We start from the raw sequence: 17,301 nt of genomic DNA, 5'->3' as shown, positions 1-17,301 counted from the left end.
GGAGCAAAATTGATGCAGAAGGATTGGGCTTCAAACCAAGAAAGTAAATAAACTCCACAAGCAGTGAAAATCGGATTTGAAAAAAAATACTTTCAGAGGGCTTCTAGCATTAGAAGAATGCAGCAAGATTGTTTGGAAGGGAGAAAGAAGACAGCCCACATATGAAAATAAAAATAGAAAATAGTGGGAAAACAAAGTAAGGCAAAAACGCAAGAGTTGGAAGGAGTAATTTTCTGTTCTGTTAGAACACTGCCTGTCTTAGGGATCAACCTGATGTTTGCTCTATACCTAAGGCTCCTCACCCTGCAAGCCTCATCTGAACTGCCCTGTCTCCAAACTCCACAGCAGCAACAGGGGAATCTTCACAGCTCCAGGAGATTTCCCCTTGGGTTACAGTCATAGAGAAGTAGGGCTGGAAGGAGGTCATCTACTCCAGTCCCCTGTCTGAGGAAGGATCATCCGTATCCAAACCATCGCATATAAACTATAATCTAAATTCTACGTAAGTCTGCTTTTAATTGTGACACGACATTAGGTATGCATGCCATTGTCTTCTCACCTTTTGACTAAGCTATGTTCCAAAATTGTGAAGATATGTACAGACAAAATAACATTATCTCTACAGTGAAGAAAGTGACACAAATGAATACAGCTTATCATTAGCTTTTGAAAAAGATCAAACATGGGGTAGGTTTGTGGCAGGAACCAGGACTGGGTTTGTGACAAGATCTACAGACTTATTTTCTTCTTCATGCAGCTCAGTAGGTAGAGACCATTTTTCACTGATCTTCAGACAGAGCAGGGACAAATAGCAGGTGATCCCATGGTTGCTGGGTTCTCATAGAGCTTGAAGACTTTTTCACATCCAGTTCTGGAAAACAAGAACACAGGCAAGAATGTCCAAACTCCTAGCTATAGCAGACAGAACATCTCTGGTTTCTTAACAAATACATGATGGTTGGAACACCTCAGCACTTGTCTAACTCCTGCCCTACCCACTAGTGTCTACAAGATTTCTTCAGACCCAGAAGTACATCAGTGAAACTGCTTTGGGCTCATGCTTCTCCACCCTCTGTTGGGCCTTTCATCTCTCGTGCTCTGGCATGCATCTGCAGGTAAGGTGGTGACAAGGCATGTTTTCCTCCTCAATGCTGGCACCACCACTGCAGCAGTGTAGACAAAGTTCTTAGTTTGCATATTCTGGAGGTTGCTGGTGGCTTCCAGCTATGGTACTAGGAATTTTAAATGTTCTATGATCCTGTTCTCACTTTAACAGCATCAGATGTTATCCCTTGTTCTCCATACCTCAGTACCTTATGGAGTTACCTCCTTTTCCAAAAGACTCATGTATTTGTTAAAGGTGCCCGTAGATTCATATATTCATAGATGTAGGGTCGGAAGGGACCTAAGTAGATCATCAAGTCTGACCCCCTGCCCTGGGCAGGAGAGAATACTGGGCTCATATGATCCCAGCTAGGTAATTATCAAGCCTCCTCTTAAAGACCCCCAAGGTAGGAGACAGCACCATTTCCCTTGGAAGCTGGTTCCAGATCCTAGCCGCCCTGACTGTGAAGTAGTCCCTTCTGATGCCCAGCCTGAACATACTCTGAAACAACTTATGGCTGTTATTCCTTGTTACTCCAGGAGGTGCTCGAGTGAACAGGGTCTCTCCCATTCCCTGATGGTCCTCCCTGGTAAGTTTATAGATGGCCACCAGATCCCCTCTCAGCCTTCTCTTGTGAAGGCTAAACAGGTTCAGGTCCTGTAGCCTCTCCTCATAGGGCCTGCCCTCCTGCTGTCCCTGGATCATGCAAGCGGCCCTCCTCTGGACCCTCTCAATGCTGTCCACATCCTTCCTAAAGTGCGGCACCCAGAACTGGACACAGTACTCCAACTGTGGCCTGACCAGTGTCGCATAGAGTGGGAGGATCACCTCCTTGGCCCTGCTTGTGATGCATCTGTGGATGCATGACAAGGTGTAGTTAGCCTTACTGACTGTGTCCTCACATTGGCGGCTCATGTCCATTTCGGAATCGATAATGACTCCAAGATCCCTTTCAGCTACTGTGCTTTTGAGAAGGGAGTTCCCCAGCCTATAGGTATGTTGCTGGTTCTTACTGCCCAAGTGCAGTACCCTGCACTTGTCAGTATTAAATTCCATCCTATTCCCATTCGCCCACCCCTGTAACCTGTCCAGGTCCCGTTGTATCCTGTCCCTCCCTTCTAGCATGCCCACCGTGCCCCAAATCTTGGTGTCGTCAGCGAATTTGAGCAGGGTGTATTTCACCCCCTCATCCAAGTTGCTAATAAAGAAATTGAACAGTGCAGGCCCAAGGACCGAGCCCTGGAGGACTCCACTGCCCACATCCCTCCAGGTCGAATATGACCCATCCACCACCACTCTCTGGGTGCGGCCCCTCTGCCAATTTGCAATCCATTTGACTGTGTAGGCATCAATGCCACAGTCGCCTAGCTTTTTAATGAAAATGAGGTGGGAGACTGTGTCAAAGGCCATCTCTGAAACTGCATAGCCAGACTCCTTCCTTCAAGTGGCAGGAAATCACCTGAACTGACAAATAAGGTGGAGGAAGGAGAGAGAGTTAAGTAGACATTTTGCCTCTTTGAGAATATCAAGAAAGTAAATTTGGCAGAAGTTTAGAGGAAAATACTAGAGGTTAGATTACGTAGAGTTTAGACATATACAGTGTAGTTTAATAGAAATCCCTTTGAATTTAATCTTGCATTTCCCCCTAATAACACCCTATTTACCAAAAGAGTCAAAAATAAAAGTTTAAAACACATGACTTATGTGAAAAGTGTGAAGGGCTGGGTTTGTGTCCTCTAGAAAAGAAAGATCGAGTAGAAACTTTTCTTTATAAAAAGCCTGTTATGAAGAGGACCGTTCTCCATTGCTCTCTGTGGCCACTAACAGAAAGATGAGAAGAATTTTTCTTTATTTGCAGCTAAGAAGATGTAGATTGAATATTAGGGAAAATACTCTTAATTGTTTGGGTGGTAATACACTGGGACAGGCTACCTAGCAAGCTTGTGATATCTCTTTTACTGATACTTTTTTATGAACAGGTTAAACAAGCATGTCAGAAATAATTGAAATATACCTGATCTTGTCTCACTGAAGGGGCTGAACCAAACAATCTCTTAAAGTCCTTTCTAACCCCCCACATTTCTGATACTTTCAAAAATTTCCATGGGATCTTGATGTGCATAAACAAAACCTTCATTTCATATCTTAATTTGAAATGACACCTCTCTCTCATACCCCTATGCAGTGGAGCTAGTTCAGATTAAACAAACAAAATCTGTAGCTCTTCCAGCTGAAACGTTAATGAAAAAAAAATCTGAATTAAGTAAAGACCAGTGCATTAATGTCTGATTTGTTCATCTGAAATGGTGATGTCAAGAAGACTGGAATCATTTAAAAAGTGTGTAATGCTAAAGTATAATGCTGATTTAAATGTCAGTATATTAAATATTTTGTGGCTGGTCAAGATGTATAAAAAAGGCGGGGATAATCATATTATGAAGAGGAAAGTCTGTGGTGACCTCACGTTTTGGTGTCGTACATAGGTGGCCCCTTTTTTCTAAATTGATCGGGTGTGGGATGATTGAAGAACTCCTGCTCATGTATTGACCCAGTAATGAGACTACTATAGATAAATGAGTACTGGAGTTAAAAAAAAATGGCTCCCTGTCTAGCCCTGTCAAGCACTGTTGGAAACAGTAGGATGAAGGATGCAGAGAGGGTCAACTGATTCAGTAGCCATCGTAGCAAAGTAAGCTGCATTATAGACGCCTGATAAACAAGGTAAAATCTTCATTTTCAGAAGGGTTGAATTCAGTTGACCCTGTCTAAACATTGACAACACTGCTTGAGGAAAAGTTCTACAGTTTTGGCAGTCAAGCTTTCCATCTCTAAAGACAGCCTCAGGGTCAAATTGTTAGCAGCCTGCTTTTCTTACAACTATTTTTAAAACCTTATGGCGAAGAATTCTTGTTTTTTGTTATTGTTAAATAATGCAAAGAAACTCTGTAAATGATTAGTAAATAGATCACAAAATTATATTTCCTCCATGCCTATTCCTTATGCAATTTTTTTAACAGATTGGTTTAGAGTTGATGAAGCTTGCAGGAGTTCACCGCGGAGAGAATCCCAATTGGTTATGTCTGTATTCAAATACTGCCTCTAGTTAAGGGTTTTAGCAGACTGCAGTGTTAGAAACCCAAGTGTTGGTAGAAGACAAAAAGATAATTCACTTTCATCTCAAGAACAAAGCTGAACAGAAAAGCTTTTTCAACTTTCTTAATTCATGAAACATTTATCTTGGAGTCAGGTTATATTATAGTAGCATGAATGTGGTCTGTCAGCATTTCTATTTTACAAACCCCTGTTTTAGGGTTTTATAGGAGAGCCTTTAAGGTTCACTTTGAACTGACTCAGCATAGAAGGTCTAGGTCTGGAAATATATGTTTTTTTCTTCCCAGTTAAGAAGATTGAGTTTGAATGTTCTTATCTTAGAAGTGTGCTCATTATAAAATGTACATTAATGCTGCATTAAGGTGAAAATTGAAATGCACAAAAGTGAGAAAATTCTGAATCAAATGTCCCTAAAGCAAGGTTTCTTTAGTTCCTTCTCTATCGTTAATAATGATATTACCAACATTAATGTATGTGCTGATTCAATGTTGGGCCATTATTTTTATGTGTAATATTACAGAATTAATGGCTATGTCTACATAGTTAATTTACTGTCGCTAGCAGTGGCACCCTCAGGCATGCTGCTCTGATCTGGGCAGACTGCTTTCTAAACTGGAGGTAGTATAGTTGTAGCTGCTTGGGCAGTTTAATTAAGTTGGGAGTGGGTTAATTGGCAATGTCAGTCATCATCAGTGCTAGTTAGCTATCCCATGTACCACACAGAAGCAGCTAGAGTGTTTCTGGTTTAGAAAGCAGGCTTCCCAGAAAAGAACTATATGCTCAAGGGCGCTCTAACAGGCAGCAAGTCCACCAGATGGGCAGAGCTATATCTTAATTTTGCTATAGTTTAATTTTGATTTTACTAACATTTGCATGCTTAAATCCCCAACCCAAGCAATTCACTAACAAACTTTTTTCTGTTGAAAGGGATGCTGGTATTGTGGTGTGTACATGAGACTAGAAGCTGAGAGAATTGAGTTGTATTCTCATCTTTGCTACAGTTATTTCGTGTGACATTAGGCATGTCACTTAGTTGCCTTGTCTCAATTACTCCACCTGGAAAGTGGAGTAAATTACTGCTCGCCTACACCATATGAGTGTTATTTCTAAAGTGGTTTGAGAGGCTGGGATGAAAAGTACCAAATAAATGAAATGCAATACTTGTTTATCTTTATTTTTAGAGGAGGAACTAAAAGATTTAGGACTTTAATTTTGAATGTGAAAAGGCCTATATTTATTTGAACATAATGCATACACTCATTTGCTCATGTATATTCCTTTGAACTTGCTGTCAGAACACAATGACAGTGAAAGTACCAACAGGTATAACTGAAAGCAGGAAGTATTTTTTTCAGACCTTTTAAAAAACTTTAGCAGTTTTCTAAAAATATTTTTTTGTTTATCAGTTTGAAACCAGGACCAAAATTTGTTGGCAAAAATAAAATCAGAGACAGATTAAAACACTCCAGTGTTTCAGTTTCCAGGGACACTTATTGCAGGCTCAGTACTGCATGTTTACAAATGAGTAAAAGCTACCAGCTAGAAACCAACTAGCCTTTTTTCAGTGTTAGTTGGTTGGTCAGCTCAGCTGGCAGCAGGGGTAAATGCAGGGTACAAAAATCTGAAGCTCCTCTGAGGCCATGCAAGTTTATACAGATATCATATTGACCCATAGGCGAGATGACTTTGAATTTAAGATGATCCTCCAATAATTAGATTCTGTATGTGGAAAAAATATAAACTAGTTATAGCATTCCATGTATAGAAGTTAATTAATACAGGGTTATCTTAAAATTGTCATCTTTCAACAGCTGCAGTGGGGAAGGCAGCAGCATGGGTCAAGCAGGAGGGGGGCAGGCAGCCTGCCTCCTGACCCTTGTCTCCCCCACCTGCCTCCATGCTATTTGCCCACCTTCAGTGGGTGCCCCCCACCGGGTGCCTGTCCCCACTGCTACTTGCCTTCCACCATGCTTTCCCCTCTGCTGGTAGCCCAGTATGGTGGCTCTGGCTTTGGCTCAGGGCACAGAGCACACAATGGCTCTGTTCCTGACCAGGGAGCAGTGGTGGGTGTAGGAGTTAAAGCTGCAGCATCTTCTTTGCGCTCCCCCTGGGATGCACACCAAGCAGTGTCCCCTTTGCTCCCCCCAGCCTGCACCCTGTGGTCTCCCCTTGTTTGGGGATGGAGTTGAAGTCAGAGCCACAGCAACTTCCTGGCCTGGCTGGTACTCAAATCTAAGGCAAAGTTACGTTTTCCTCAGGTTGAATGGGGAAAAAACCCTCAGCTTGGATTTGAGTATATGTGGCATTCTTGTTCAAACCATGCAATCACTGGCTAACACATGTAGTCACACAGCTAGATATTGCTCCTTTCTCTTGCATATCAGACCGTTACCATTTTAATCTGTTATGTGCATTCCTTGAGTATATTGCCAACTTCCAAACTCCCTCAGGAAGATACTCCTTGATTAAGGAGATACTCAATAGAGAGTATTTACAATCAATTCTTATCCATTTATGGCTTTGACACCTCCCAGTTCTTTCAAAGTGGTCACTACATTATGATATTCCCAGGATATGTCTTCAACTAAGCAGTTCTTATCATTGCAACAGCCTGCATCCAGAATAACAAATGGCCCAGTGGTTAGTGCACTCAGCTGTTACATGAGAGACTCAGATTCAGGTTCCTGCTCAAGTTAATATTTAATGAAACTATGCCAAAGGCAGCAACTCCAGAAGGAGAGATTGCAAGGCATGCCCCACAATACCCTATAATCTAGTAGACATGATATTCACCTGGAATGTAGATGATCCAGTTTGAAGTCCATGGTGACAACTAGACAGAGCAGGGACTTCAAACTGGATTTCTCACATACCAGATGAAAGCCACAACTACTAGTGTATCTGCTCTTATAGGCTGGAGGACAGTTTATCTACATCTAAAGATCTCTTTTCTTCTAATATGCATGATCAGAAATTCCACCCTCTACTTGAGAATCACCCGTTTCAGATTAAAGTTTCATAAAAATAGGCATGGAAACTGTTTTCTTAAATATCAGTGACCAAACATATTGAGGACTGCTGTGCTGTGTAAATACTTTTTTGAGTACACTCAGTAGTTCTTGCAGGTTTATGCATTTCTTCAAGACATTAGAGTGCCTAGGTGATCCAAGACATGGTATATATGTTTTTATTGGAGTCTATGGTATTTTAAAAAGCCTGCTTGGATGTGCACATCTAAAAGATCATGAAGGATAAATTTAGAAAAGAAAGATCTACTGCATTCACATGGTATATTTCACTCGACCTATTATAATGTATTTCTCAAAAAAACTTTTCAGTCTGGTAAAGCATACAGTCTCTTTTAGGAATCTGTCACCTGTATTATGATGTTCTAAATTATGATGTTCTAAATCTAGAAAATATTTCAATTTATCTTGGCTAACAAATAACTGATCAATATTATCATAAAGCCTGCAAAAGGCAATATTTTTCATAATTATATAAATTGATCGTGTATCCATACATTTTTATTAAACTGGCAACTGAATACATATTAGAAAAGTCCAACTGCCATCTTAATCAGTGAATTGGCTAACTAATTGTACAGATGCAAAGAAACACAGAATGCAGATTAAAACTCTCTATAAGCTGCCCAATTTTTGTTTGATTCACTTAACAGGGAGGCAAAACTTGGAGAATAAGATAAGAATTTCATTATCGGTTATGAAATATCTGACTTCTGGTACAAGTAAGACCTAGAAAATTATTTGAACTTAGATTCCTTGTTTAAATACTTCAAGATGCTTGCTTCAAGCTTACCTGTTGAAGCTTTTCATTTCTCCCAAAAAGGGCAAGCTTCATTCTAAAGCCACTTTTTCTTTTGAGCTAAACTGTTTTTTCATCAGCGTCTCAGATATTTCAGGTGACTAACCCCAGAAAAGCAGCTAACATCTAGATTTAGCAAAAGCTGAGAGTTCAACAGGCACCACAGGGCATTTCTGTCTTGTTTTTAAAAGCTGCTTATAGTATTAGTTAAAGATTTTGAAATAAGGAAGTATAGAAATGTTTTTTTCAATCAAAGCTTGACTTTCAATACTTGTTCACTTTCAATAAATGCTGCTGATGTATTTTCATGCCTGTAACTTGCATAAACAGAGGGCACTTCTACACAAGATACTGACTGCACAGTAGCCAAATAATACTGCGCAGTAGCATGTCACAGCACTAACAGTATTAATACACTACGCAGTAATGTCACTAAAAGATGTTCACCTGAGCTACTGTGCAATAATTCTGGTTAACGGGCATGTATTTAGTACTTGATCTGCATGAGGACTTGTATAATCAAGTACTAATTATGTGCACAGTAACCACTACGCAGTTGTCTCTCATGTAGATATGCCCAGCAAGTGGTTATTGGGAAATATCCCAAGAGAATAGAAGATATCTAACCATGGGTTTACAAACTTATATTTTAGAAATACCAAGGATCAATGGTTCTGTTTATCAATTACTACTGTACTTGTGCAGATATAGTAGATACCTTAGGGAAAAACTGAATAAAGTTACATCTCTTTTATAAGTGCAGACCCCTATATTAAATATTGCGCTCTCTCTCTCGCTTTCTCTCTCTTTTTCTTTTTACCCTTGGGTCCCCAATCACAGGATGCTCTTTCAGATCTTGACAATGCTGTCAGGGGAACATAGTGTACCTGAAATAGAGAATCCTTCAAAATATTGATGCAGGCTCTGTTCTTTTTGCGATCCTTTCCCTCAATGAGATTCGGTACTGCATTTCAAATATGTGCCTCTACCACTCTTGTAAAAGGAGTGGTTCAATGAAATATCTAGCATACAGATTTGTTTTCTTGGTGGCAAAAAGAACTGTCAATAAACCAGTGAGTGTAAAGTGCTGCAATGCAAACAATCTCTATGTCAATTGTGCCACCTCAGTCCTCAGCCAGAGAAGGCATAAAATCTTTTGGGTGAGCAAAGAAATTCATCCTTACTGAACTGGATCCTAGATTCACTTCTTCCCTGCTGAGCCCTGCCTACTCACTACTACCTTTCCTGACACCCATTCCTCAGAAGGGTGCTGAATTTGTGCACCAGTGCTGCTCTCTGCCTCCTCCCCCACCCATCTGCTCTGCCTGGTTGTTAGAGTTTGGGTGCACATAGTACAGTACAAGAATGAGAAGGCAGACTTGTTTTTTGGTGGGTCAAGGTTTGTCAAAGATCTGGTACAGACATACCCTGTGGGTGTGTACAGACGTAACATTTAAATTGATCTAACTAGGGTTTAGTTGATCTAAGTCCTGATCTATTCAGACATTTGGGGAGGTTAAATTGGGCAAAAAATCACCGTCATGATCTAAATTAGATCACCTAACAAGGTGACCTAAGTTGGATCTGGAACAGGTTGCCCTAATCTACCAAACATCTGCAGGTCCTCAGAATGCAGCCCCAGGGCTGGGAAAGTCCAGCCACTTGCCCCAGCCCCAAGACTGTGCTCTTCCTAGACCCCCATCCTGACCAGGCTATTTTTAGCCCCCCTGACTCCCTTCATACACGAAGACAAACACCCCCCACCACTGCAGACCCACCTCCTCCACCAAAACCCACTAGCCCTCCTGATTCTGCCAACACCCCCAGCTTCTGTGGACCTACTGGCCCCTCCCCAGTTCTACATGTCTTTCTCCCCAAACCTACTTAGATTTGGTTCTCATAGTGAACATGTACACAGGCTGTTCCTGAGCAACGATCATCAGGGATCCAGGTTTTCAGTTTCCCACAGGAAAACAGAGAAAAACACTGATTCCCCATTTACCAGAGGAAAATGTGGATTTCTCATTTTAATAGAGAAACCCCCGGATTTTGCAGTTTTGCAAAGACCTCTTTGCAGGCTGGCAGAGTTCCACCCTGGGGAACTGCAAGAGGCTGGGAGGGAGTGGGAGGAGGGCAGCCAGGCAGTGGGCACCATGTGCATGTATATGCACATGGCCACCAGGCAGCCTGGAGAGCAGCTCCCATAGGTAAGTGGGAGAGGGATTGAGGCCCCCATAGAGAGGGACTTGGGCAGGGTTGGGGCTGGTGCTGCTGCCCAGCTGGGCAGTATGTGGGGCTTGGGACCCAGGGCCACAATGCATAGCCACACAGCCCCAGTGGGGAGTGGGATGGGGCTGTGGACAGCTGTCCAGGGGGTTAGGAGGTAGGGCCGGCTCCCTACCATTGTGCACACTCCTGGGGGACAGGAGGGACCCATACCCCCAAGATCTGTGCACGGGGCATGGGCAAGTGCAGGTTGCCCACTGCAGGCTTGAACTGTCCACCCTGCTGTCCTCCCCTGGGGCCTCTGCAGGCCAGTGAGTAAAACCCAGCATGACAGGGAACAGTGGGGCTGCACTCTGACCTCCTTATCACTGGGAGCTCTGTGGTACCGAGGTGTCCCCTGCATGCGTGGAAGCAGCGAAGGCATCAGTATGGAATTGTGCCCCTCACTGCTGCTGCACACTCAGGGGCCACCTCACCACGGCAGCATGGAGCTCACAGTGGCAAGCACCTTCCCAACACAGCCCCACTGTTCCCTGCAGCACTGGGTCATGCCCGCTGGGCTGTGGAGGTCCCAGGGGAGGAAAGCAGGATGGAAGTCTGAGCCCACAGTGGGCAGCTTGTGCCCACCCCTGCTCCCACCCCTGCTCCCACCCCATTCACTGATCTGGGGGGCACAAGTCCCCCCTGCTTCCCCCGGGAGTGCACTCAGTGTTGGGGAGCCACTCCCTACTGCCCCCCCAGCCAAGCTCACAGCAGGCAGGTAGCAGTGGGGGAGCCAGGCTCTGCTCTGCTGCAGCAGCTGCCACCTCCTGCTGGGGATGGGGCTCTGGACCTGGGTCCTTGGCCCCATAGCCCTAGCAGCTAAGGGCTGGGGGGGTGGGCAGGGAGTTGCAGGGGTGGGGAGTGAGGGGCACCAGCAGGGTTGGGGGGCTGTGGTGGGAAGTGAGGGACCTTTCATTTTAGTCACAGATTTGGGAGATTTATTAGAGAATTTGTGATTTTTTTATCAGGGAAAACCAGGATCCCTGCTTAAAGTAAGCTGCATGGTTGTAGATCAGTTGTGGCAAATGTCTGCACATACCCTATGGGTTCAGCAATGGCTCTGACTGCGCCTAGGCTTGAGCAGGGACTATTACTGCAAACCTAGTAGAAGCAAGTTCTAGGCATTTAAAATGTATTTTTCACATTGCAGCAGCCAAGTTATACAAACTGTAAAGGCACTCTTCCAAAAAGCTTTTGCAAAGCCATACCATTGCTATGACAGCCCCATGAAGGGCTGTGTTTTGAAACTCCTGGCTCATTCACCCCTTATGGCTTAGTCAGCAAGCTGAGGGTGAAATTCATCTCTGTACAAAAGCTATTCAAAATATTTACTTAAATGAATTTTAAGCCTGAACCTTATACTGACTGCCTGCATATAGGTGAACTGTACCTTGAAAGAGGACTCTAATTATGAACTACTACACAATCAAATGATAAAAAGATGGAAAAGCAAAATGTACAGCCCTGAGTGAGATGGTTTATTGTCATTAGTGACTTGGCTTTGTGTGCTTAACTTTGAAAACTCAGCATTTCCTTAACATAAAGTCCAGAAAACACTAATTACCATTTGATTTCAATGGTGCTGCTCACTGTAGCAAGCTCTACTGATCAGCAGTTACTGTTTGCAGGCTTGGTTACATAGATTTTATATATGCAATTAGAGTAGATATCTTAGCTCTCCTGGGGTTGTTGAAGGAAATAGTCACATTTTAAATTTGGAAGGGTATATTAGATTGTTTTGAACTATTATTAGCGATTAAATTTCATTTCTGTTTATGATATATTGTATAACAAAACTGAAAGCACCTCTGAATTTACTTTTTCAGTATTGCTATGCAGGACCATTTCACCCTGTCATGCAGTAAGTTATTTTACAGGAACCAAGTTTGTTTTCCATGACTATTACAAAAAAAGTTTGGAAATATAAGTTGGTGCCCCAGTAGGAATGCAGTGTAGAGTGCCAATGTAGACAGTGCTGCAAGAACATGAACTAGATTTTGTATCCTTGGAGTTATTTTTCACCAAGGACCTGCCAAAGCAATGGCAGAGAAGTTATTAGTCAATATATGCTCAGAGGATCCCAGGAAGAAAACCAGGCATCACACTCTAGAGAATATAAAAACCACCTCCCCCACCCTCCCAAAGCTTTTACCAGTCTGACTTTGGTAAAAACTCCTTTCTGACTCCAAATTGGGCAATCAATATGATCCTGAGTGGGAAAAGAAGACCCTCCCGCCCATACCTGAGATATTTCTAAATGTCAGCAAAAAACACCATTAGTACCACTTTAAAAAATACTCCCATAGTAATGCTGTAAATTATGCTTCAAGAAAGTTGGGAAGACAAATATTCCTTCTCGGTTCTTGCAGGTGACCAGCAAAAACCAGGGGTCATGGGACTATCAATCCTTCAGAGAGAAGGAAATATGTTTTGATTCTTGAGCTTGCTAAATATTCCCAGTATTAGACTTAAGCAGAAAGGAGGAGGGGTTTATTTTGGGTGTTTGGAAAATGGAAATTAGAGCTCCTGCAAAAAATCAGGCTGGCATACGTGCAGTCTTTTTCATGCTGGTGATTTCTTCAGAAAGATGGTAAAGGGGTGTATGTAATGTCTAAAAAGACACTACACTGTATCAAATCATTATTAAAGCACTTTTTAAGAAGCTTGAACTCTATTTCCATAATGTCATATGGCTTGTACATAACATCTTTGAAAGTTATTATTAGCGTTATATTTAACATATTTTTTATTATCTGCAATCCTGAATGAAGATATGTATCATCATCTATATTGAACTTTTTTTTTTCACTTTGTGCCTGCAAAAGCTAATTTTTCAACACACCAAATAGCATGTACCTGTGCTTGCACATGACAAGACAAGCAAGCTCTCTGTGTTTATAAGGTTGTTCTATAACCCATTTGATGATTTTCTTTTCTTTTCTTTCCTAGGGACTTTGTGCTCATACTTTTTATGGTCATCTGCATTCCTGCAATCATGCCACATTCAACATGAGAGTAAGTTCCAACTGTGAAGGTTTCATTTCTTATCTCCACATTCCTCTCTTGTAAATGACTTGCATGAATAGCAATGTTGGATCTACCTGTAGAAACATTTCTTAATGTGTGTGCCTTACACACACAATGACCAGAGTCATTTCAGTAATGGGTATAATAAAGCCTCATCCCTGTGGCCAACTTTTGTTTCTCTCAGTGCAAGATTTCTCTGAGCTATACTTTTTAACATGATCGTAGGGTTAATTTGTTTAGATGATATTTTGTGCTGACCTAATTATTTCCTGAATTGCTGATGTATTGTTCCTGTCTATAAAAGATATTTTGTACCCTTTTTTGTGGGATTACTGAGAGAATGCAAGTGTGTCACATCTGAAGTAGCCTGTTTCCCTTTATTGGATAAATCTCCTGGGGGAGCATTATGCATCTCACAAACCAGCATACTGTATGCTTAAAAGCTCTGATCCAAAGCCTTCTGAAGCTGGTTTAGGAACCCCATTGATTTAGTGGTCCAAAATGCATGAGAGGCATGTTTAAAACATAGAACCAAGCTCCAAACCAGGAATGATCCTCCTTATGAGGATTATAAGCCTCTCCAGGATTCACTGTAACTGTAAGGAGTAAAGGGAAGAGAAGATGCTGTAACATTTTTGATGAATGGTGGAGGAAAAGATAGCCCCAGTCACATTCCCCCCTAAGGTTTTTTACTGCATGCAATAAAGAAGTTGAAGTAGGTCTGCTTGCCTCAACAAAAGGAAAGAAAACCTTTCTGTTTACCCCATCCTTTCTATGCACCCCACTCTCATCTTGGAGGGTTGTTAATTCTTAGGCAGGCACACACATGGTGAAGGAAGTGGCGTTTCATACAAGAGAAGTGACTCATTCCCTTTTCTCATTCTTGATGCATCTCTTAGTAGTTGTTCCTACTGCCCATCCTACTCTTTCTATTATTTTGTTTCAGGATATTGAGTAATAGGAAGCTCTGAATAGTGTCCTTTGACTAAAAGCAGCAGCTGCTCCACTGCCTCCTATTGCCAATCTCCTGTGTGACTGGAAAGAAACCGTAGGAGCTCTTCTATTAAAACCTAGTAGAGTCAGATTTATTCCTCACTTTAGGGCAGGCTACCCAAGTCCCCAAACCCACGATTGTCCCCACTCCATATTTTTAAATGCTACTGAACATTTACCTAACCTTGTCTTTCAGTATTTTGCAGCATGGTGACCTAGACATAATAGAGTCTAGGTAACTATTTACAGTAATTTTAATGGTGAGTGAGAGCTTTATTATAGGAAGGACAGGTACAGGATGGCCTCAGTGCTGTGAGTATACTAAGAGACTTGAATCCCCTACATGACCTACAATAATTAACAGGAAGCTGGGGAACTGGATGCTGATAATCTTCCAGATAAGCATGTTATTTTAATAAAGAATATTACAGCTGGCATTAAACTGTAGGTTGAAATCATTGGTTGACATTCTCAATGATTGAATTAGTAAAGATAGAAACAGCTAGTGCAGGGTTGATTAAATTGAGGGAGGAATATTATTTCAGAAGCTGTAATTGGACTTACATAATTTTATTGCATGTACTAGGAAGACTAGGCAACTGAAGCTGATATGGGTATGTTTTGTATGTCTATTTGGCTGGCCAGCATAGCCAGAGAAACTTTTTTTTTAACTAAAAATAGCACCACAAGAATCTTTTCTATCTTTCTCTCTCTACTGAGCACCCATTCAAATATTAATGTGTTTAATGGTACTCAGCAATTGGGTTGGTTCGGATATTTTTGACAAGGCTTTTTTTGGGAAGGGTGGAGGTCAGGAAATGCAGATGTGTCAAAAACAAAAGATTTGACAAAAACTTTGACATTTTTAAGCAAACCTTTCACTGGAAAGATTTCTTACGCCCAGGATAGAATTTCTGTAGAATGAGACACGCACACATTGCTCCTCTCCCATTCCTCAGTAACAAAATTAGAAGTTAGCACACCTACTTTTTAGAGATGGCTCAGAGTTTCATTGGAAAAAGGTATTGAACTCATCACTTTTCATTTGAAACTTATCAGATTTGACAAACTTTTTTCCAATGGATCCAGAAGAACCTTGTCTGAATTTTTGGTGGACTTCAGGGCTTGGGAAATACAGGTTCCAAGATTGTAGGCTCTAGGGCAGATGACCTAGCCACTATGACCAAAAGCCAGGAGCTTCCAAGAAGATCCTAAGCCCCATTTTCTTCTAAGTTCCTGAATTTCTTTAGAAAATGTTACTTAGACTCCTAAATCACTTAATCACTTTTGACAGTTATCCGCTTCAGCTGCCTAAAACACCATGTGTAATATCAATTTCTAAGTATATGTTAATTGCATATAATTGCAGTACGTATTGCATACGTTCCTATTATGCAATCTGGAGCAGCATGCACTTAGCATAACATTTTAAAAATGAATTATATTCCCCACTATTGAAACTACAGGTGGTATTTACTATTAAAAGAGATAGACAGACCTCAGGATCCAAATTTTCAAGTCTGCTCATCAAGTAACATCAGCCCTTGGACTTTTTACAACAAATCCCATTTCCAAAGACCTCCTATTTAGGCACCAGAGAATATGGCCTGTTCTTTAAAAAATGCCTTTGTTACAGTCTTTGGAAAATATCTGGCTCAGACTTTCACATTATTTTAGCAGGTTCTGGTTATGTCAAAATTGTTATAACACAATGTTATCAGATACTTGTAAGCAAGGTTCTAATTACACTTTGACGCTTGGGGGAGTCTGCAAAAAAAAATGTCTGGATTCAGGGCTGTGCTCATGGGTCCCCGCCAGTATTGCGGTGGCCACCAGCAGCAACGGCAGCCAGAAGGAGCCACCATTGCCTGGGCTGCTTAGAAGGGTGTGGGGCAGCCCAAGGACTGACCAGCCCATGGAGGGGTTCTCACCTCTTATGGAGGGACTCAGCCCCTCTGAGTTCCTCTATAATTCAAACACAGCTTGTAAGTTTCTTTATTTTTCTAGGTTTGCTCTGTACCTAGAGACAAAATTGTTCGGAAAGGTTTGAGCAAATTCCCTTAATAATTTACAAGTGGGAAACATATACATTTTTTTAGTTAATATGAATTTTTTACTCCCATGTAACTACAACACTGTTGATTTTACAGACAAATGTGTAGAAAGTAGCGCTGCCCTCCAAAAGTGAAGTCACTGTTGTTTACAAAACCATATATTTAAGTATGTATGTATGAAAGTGTCCTTTGGAAGTTACACTGTAGGCTCAGATTCCCTTTAAAAGTTCTGATTCAATGGTCCCAAACACACAAAACTGACTAGTACAGCAGATTGCATATAACTGGGCTAACATGGAAGGCAGAGCTTCACCTTCCCAGATGGACTCCATCTGGGAGGCAAAATCTCTTCCCCAGTTTCCCAGCTGTTATAGGGGTTTCAACCAAAGTCCCTGTATATCCATGTTTTTGATCTGCAATGGCAGAAAAAAAATGTGACAATTACCTATTAGTAATTTCACAAAAAAAATTCCCCCCCTCCAAAACCATGATGTTTTATCTTAATAAAAGCATGTTTTCAATCTGCCAGGTCTTGTCATCACTCTGTGGTATCTATGTTTATTTCAGTGGAGGTACTACAGATTTGTAACTAAGTTGGATCCCTTGTGCCTGTATGCATGTTTGTGTTTAAACAGATGCAAGAGGTATCATTCACTTTTGCCTGTTTGTAACTGATCTTTTCCACACCTTGCCTTCATCACATTTGGAGAGCAACCACCAAATTTCCTTTAAATAAGTAATATTTCTTGCATTATGGTCATAAAGGCCCCAAACACACCAAAACATAGTTAATATCAGTATCAAGCTTTCCCTCCCCAAGTAGATATGCTAACAACATTTCAGGATGGTCTTTCATTGATTTACTGAAGGACAAATAATGTCAGACAGTTCTTATACCAAAACGAAATTTCAATTTTG

The 17,301-nt window shown here is 41.5% G+C and overlaps 1 protein-coding gene and 1 long non-coding RNA gene across 4 annotated transcripts in view; one reads left to right on the top strand and one right to left on the bottom strand.

The window, feature by feature from the left end:
• The window catches only part of SPAG16 (sperm associated antigen 16), a 1,224,108-nt gene that overhangs the window by 890,844 nt on the left and 315,963 nt on the right, over positions 1–17,301 (top strand). For both annotated transcript variants that reach the window (XM_019523400.1, XM_019523399.1), the window contains one exon: positions 13,259–13,324. In XM_019523400.1, coding sequence (XP_019378945.1) covers positions 13,259–13,324 — 66 coding nt within the window. The remainder of the gene's footprint in view (positions 1–13,258; positions 13,325–17,301) is intronic.
• The window catches only part of LOC109301976, a 94,461-nt gene that overhangs the window by 12,598 nt on the left and 64,562 nt on the right, over positions 1–17,301 (bottom strand). For both annotated transcript variants that reach the window (XR_002098676.1, XR_002098675.1), the window contains exon 2: positions 560–871. This is a non-coding gene — a long non-coding RNA (uncharacterized LOC109301976). The remainder of the gene's footprint in view (positions 1–559; positions 872–17,301) is intronic.

This window comes from Gavialis gangeticus, unplaced genomic scaffold (genome assembly GCF_001723915.1).
Source record: "Gavialis gangeticus isolate Ggan-Ray unplaced genomic scaffold, GavGan_comp1, whole genome shotgun sequence".
NCBI lineage: Eukaryota > Metazoa > Chordata > Crocodylia > Gavialidae > Gavialis > Gavialis gangeticus.
The sequence above is the reverse complement of the archived record's forward strand: the minus strand, read 5'-3'. Positions and strand labels throughout refer to the sequence as shown.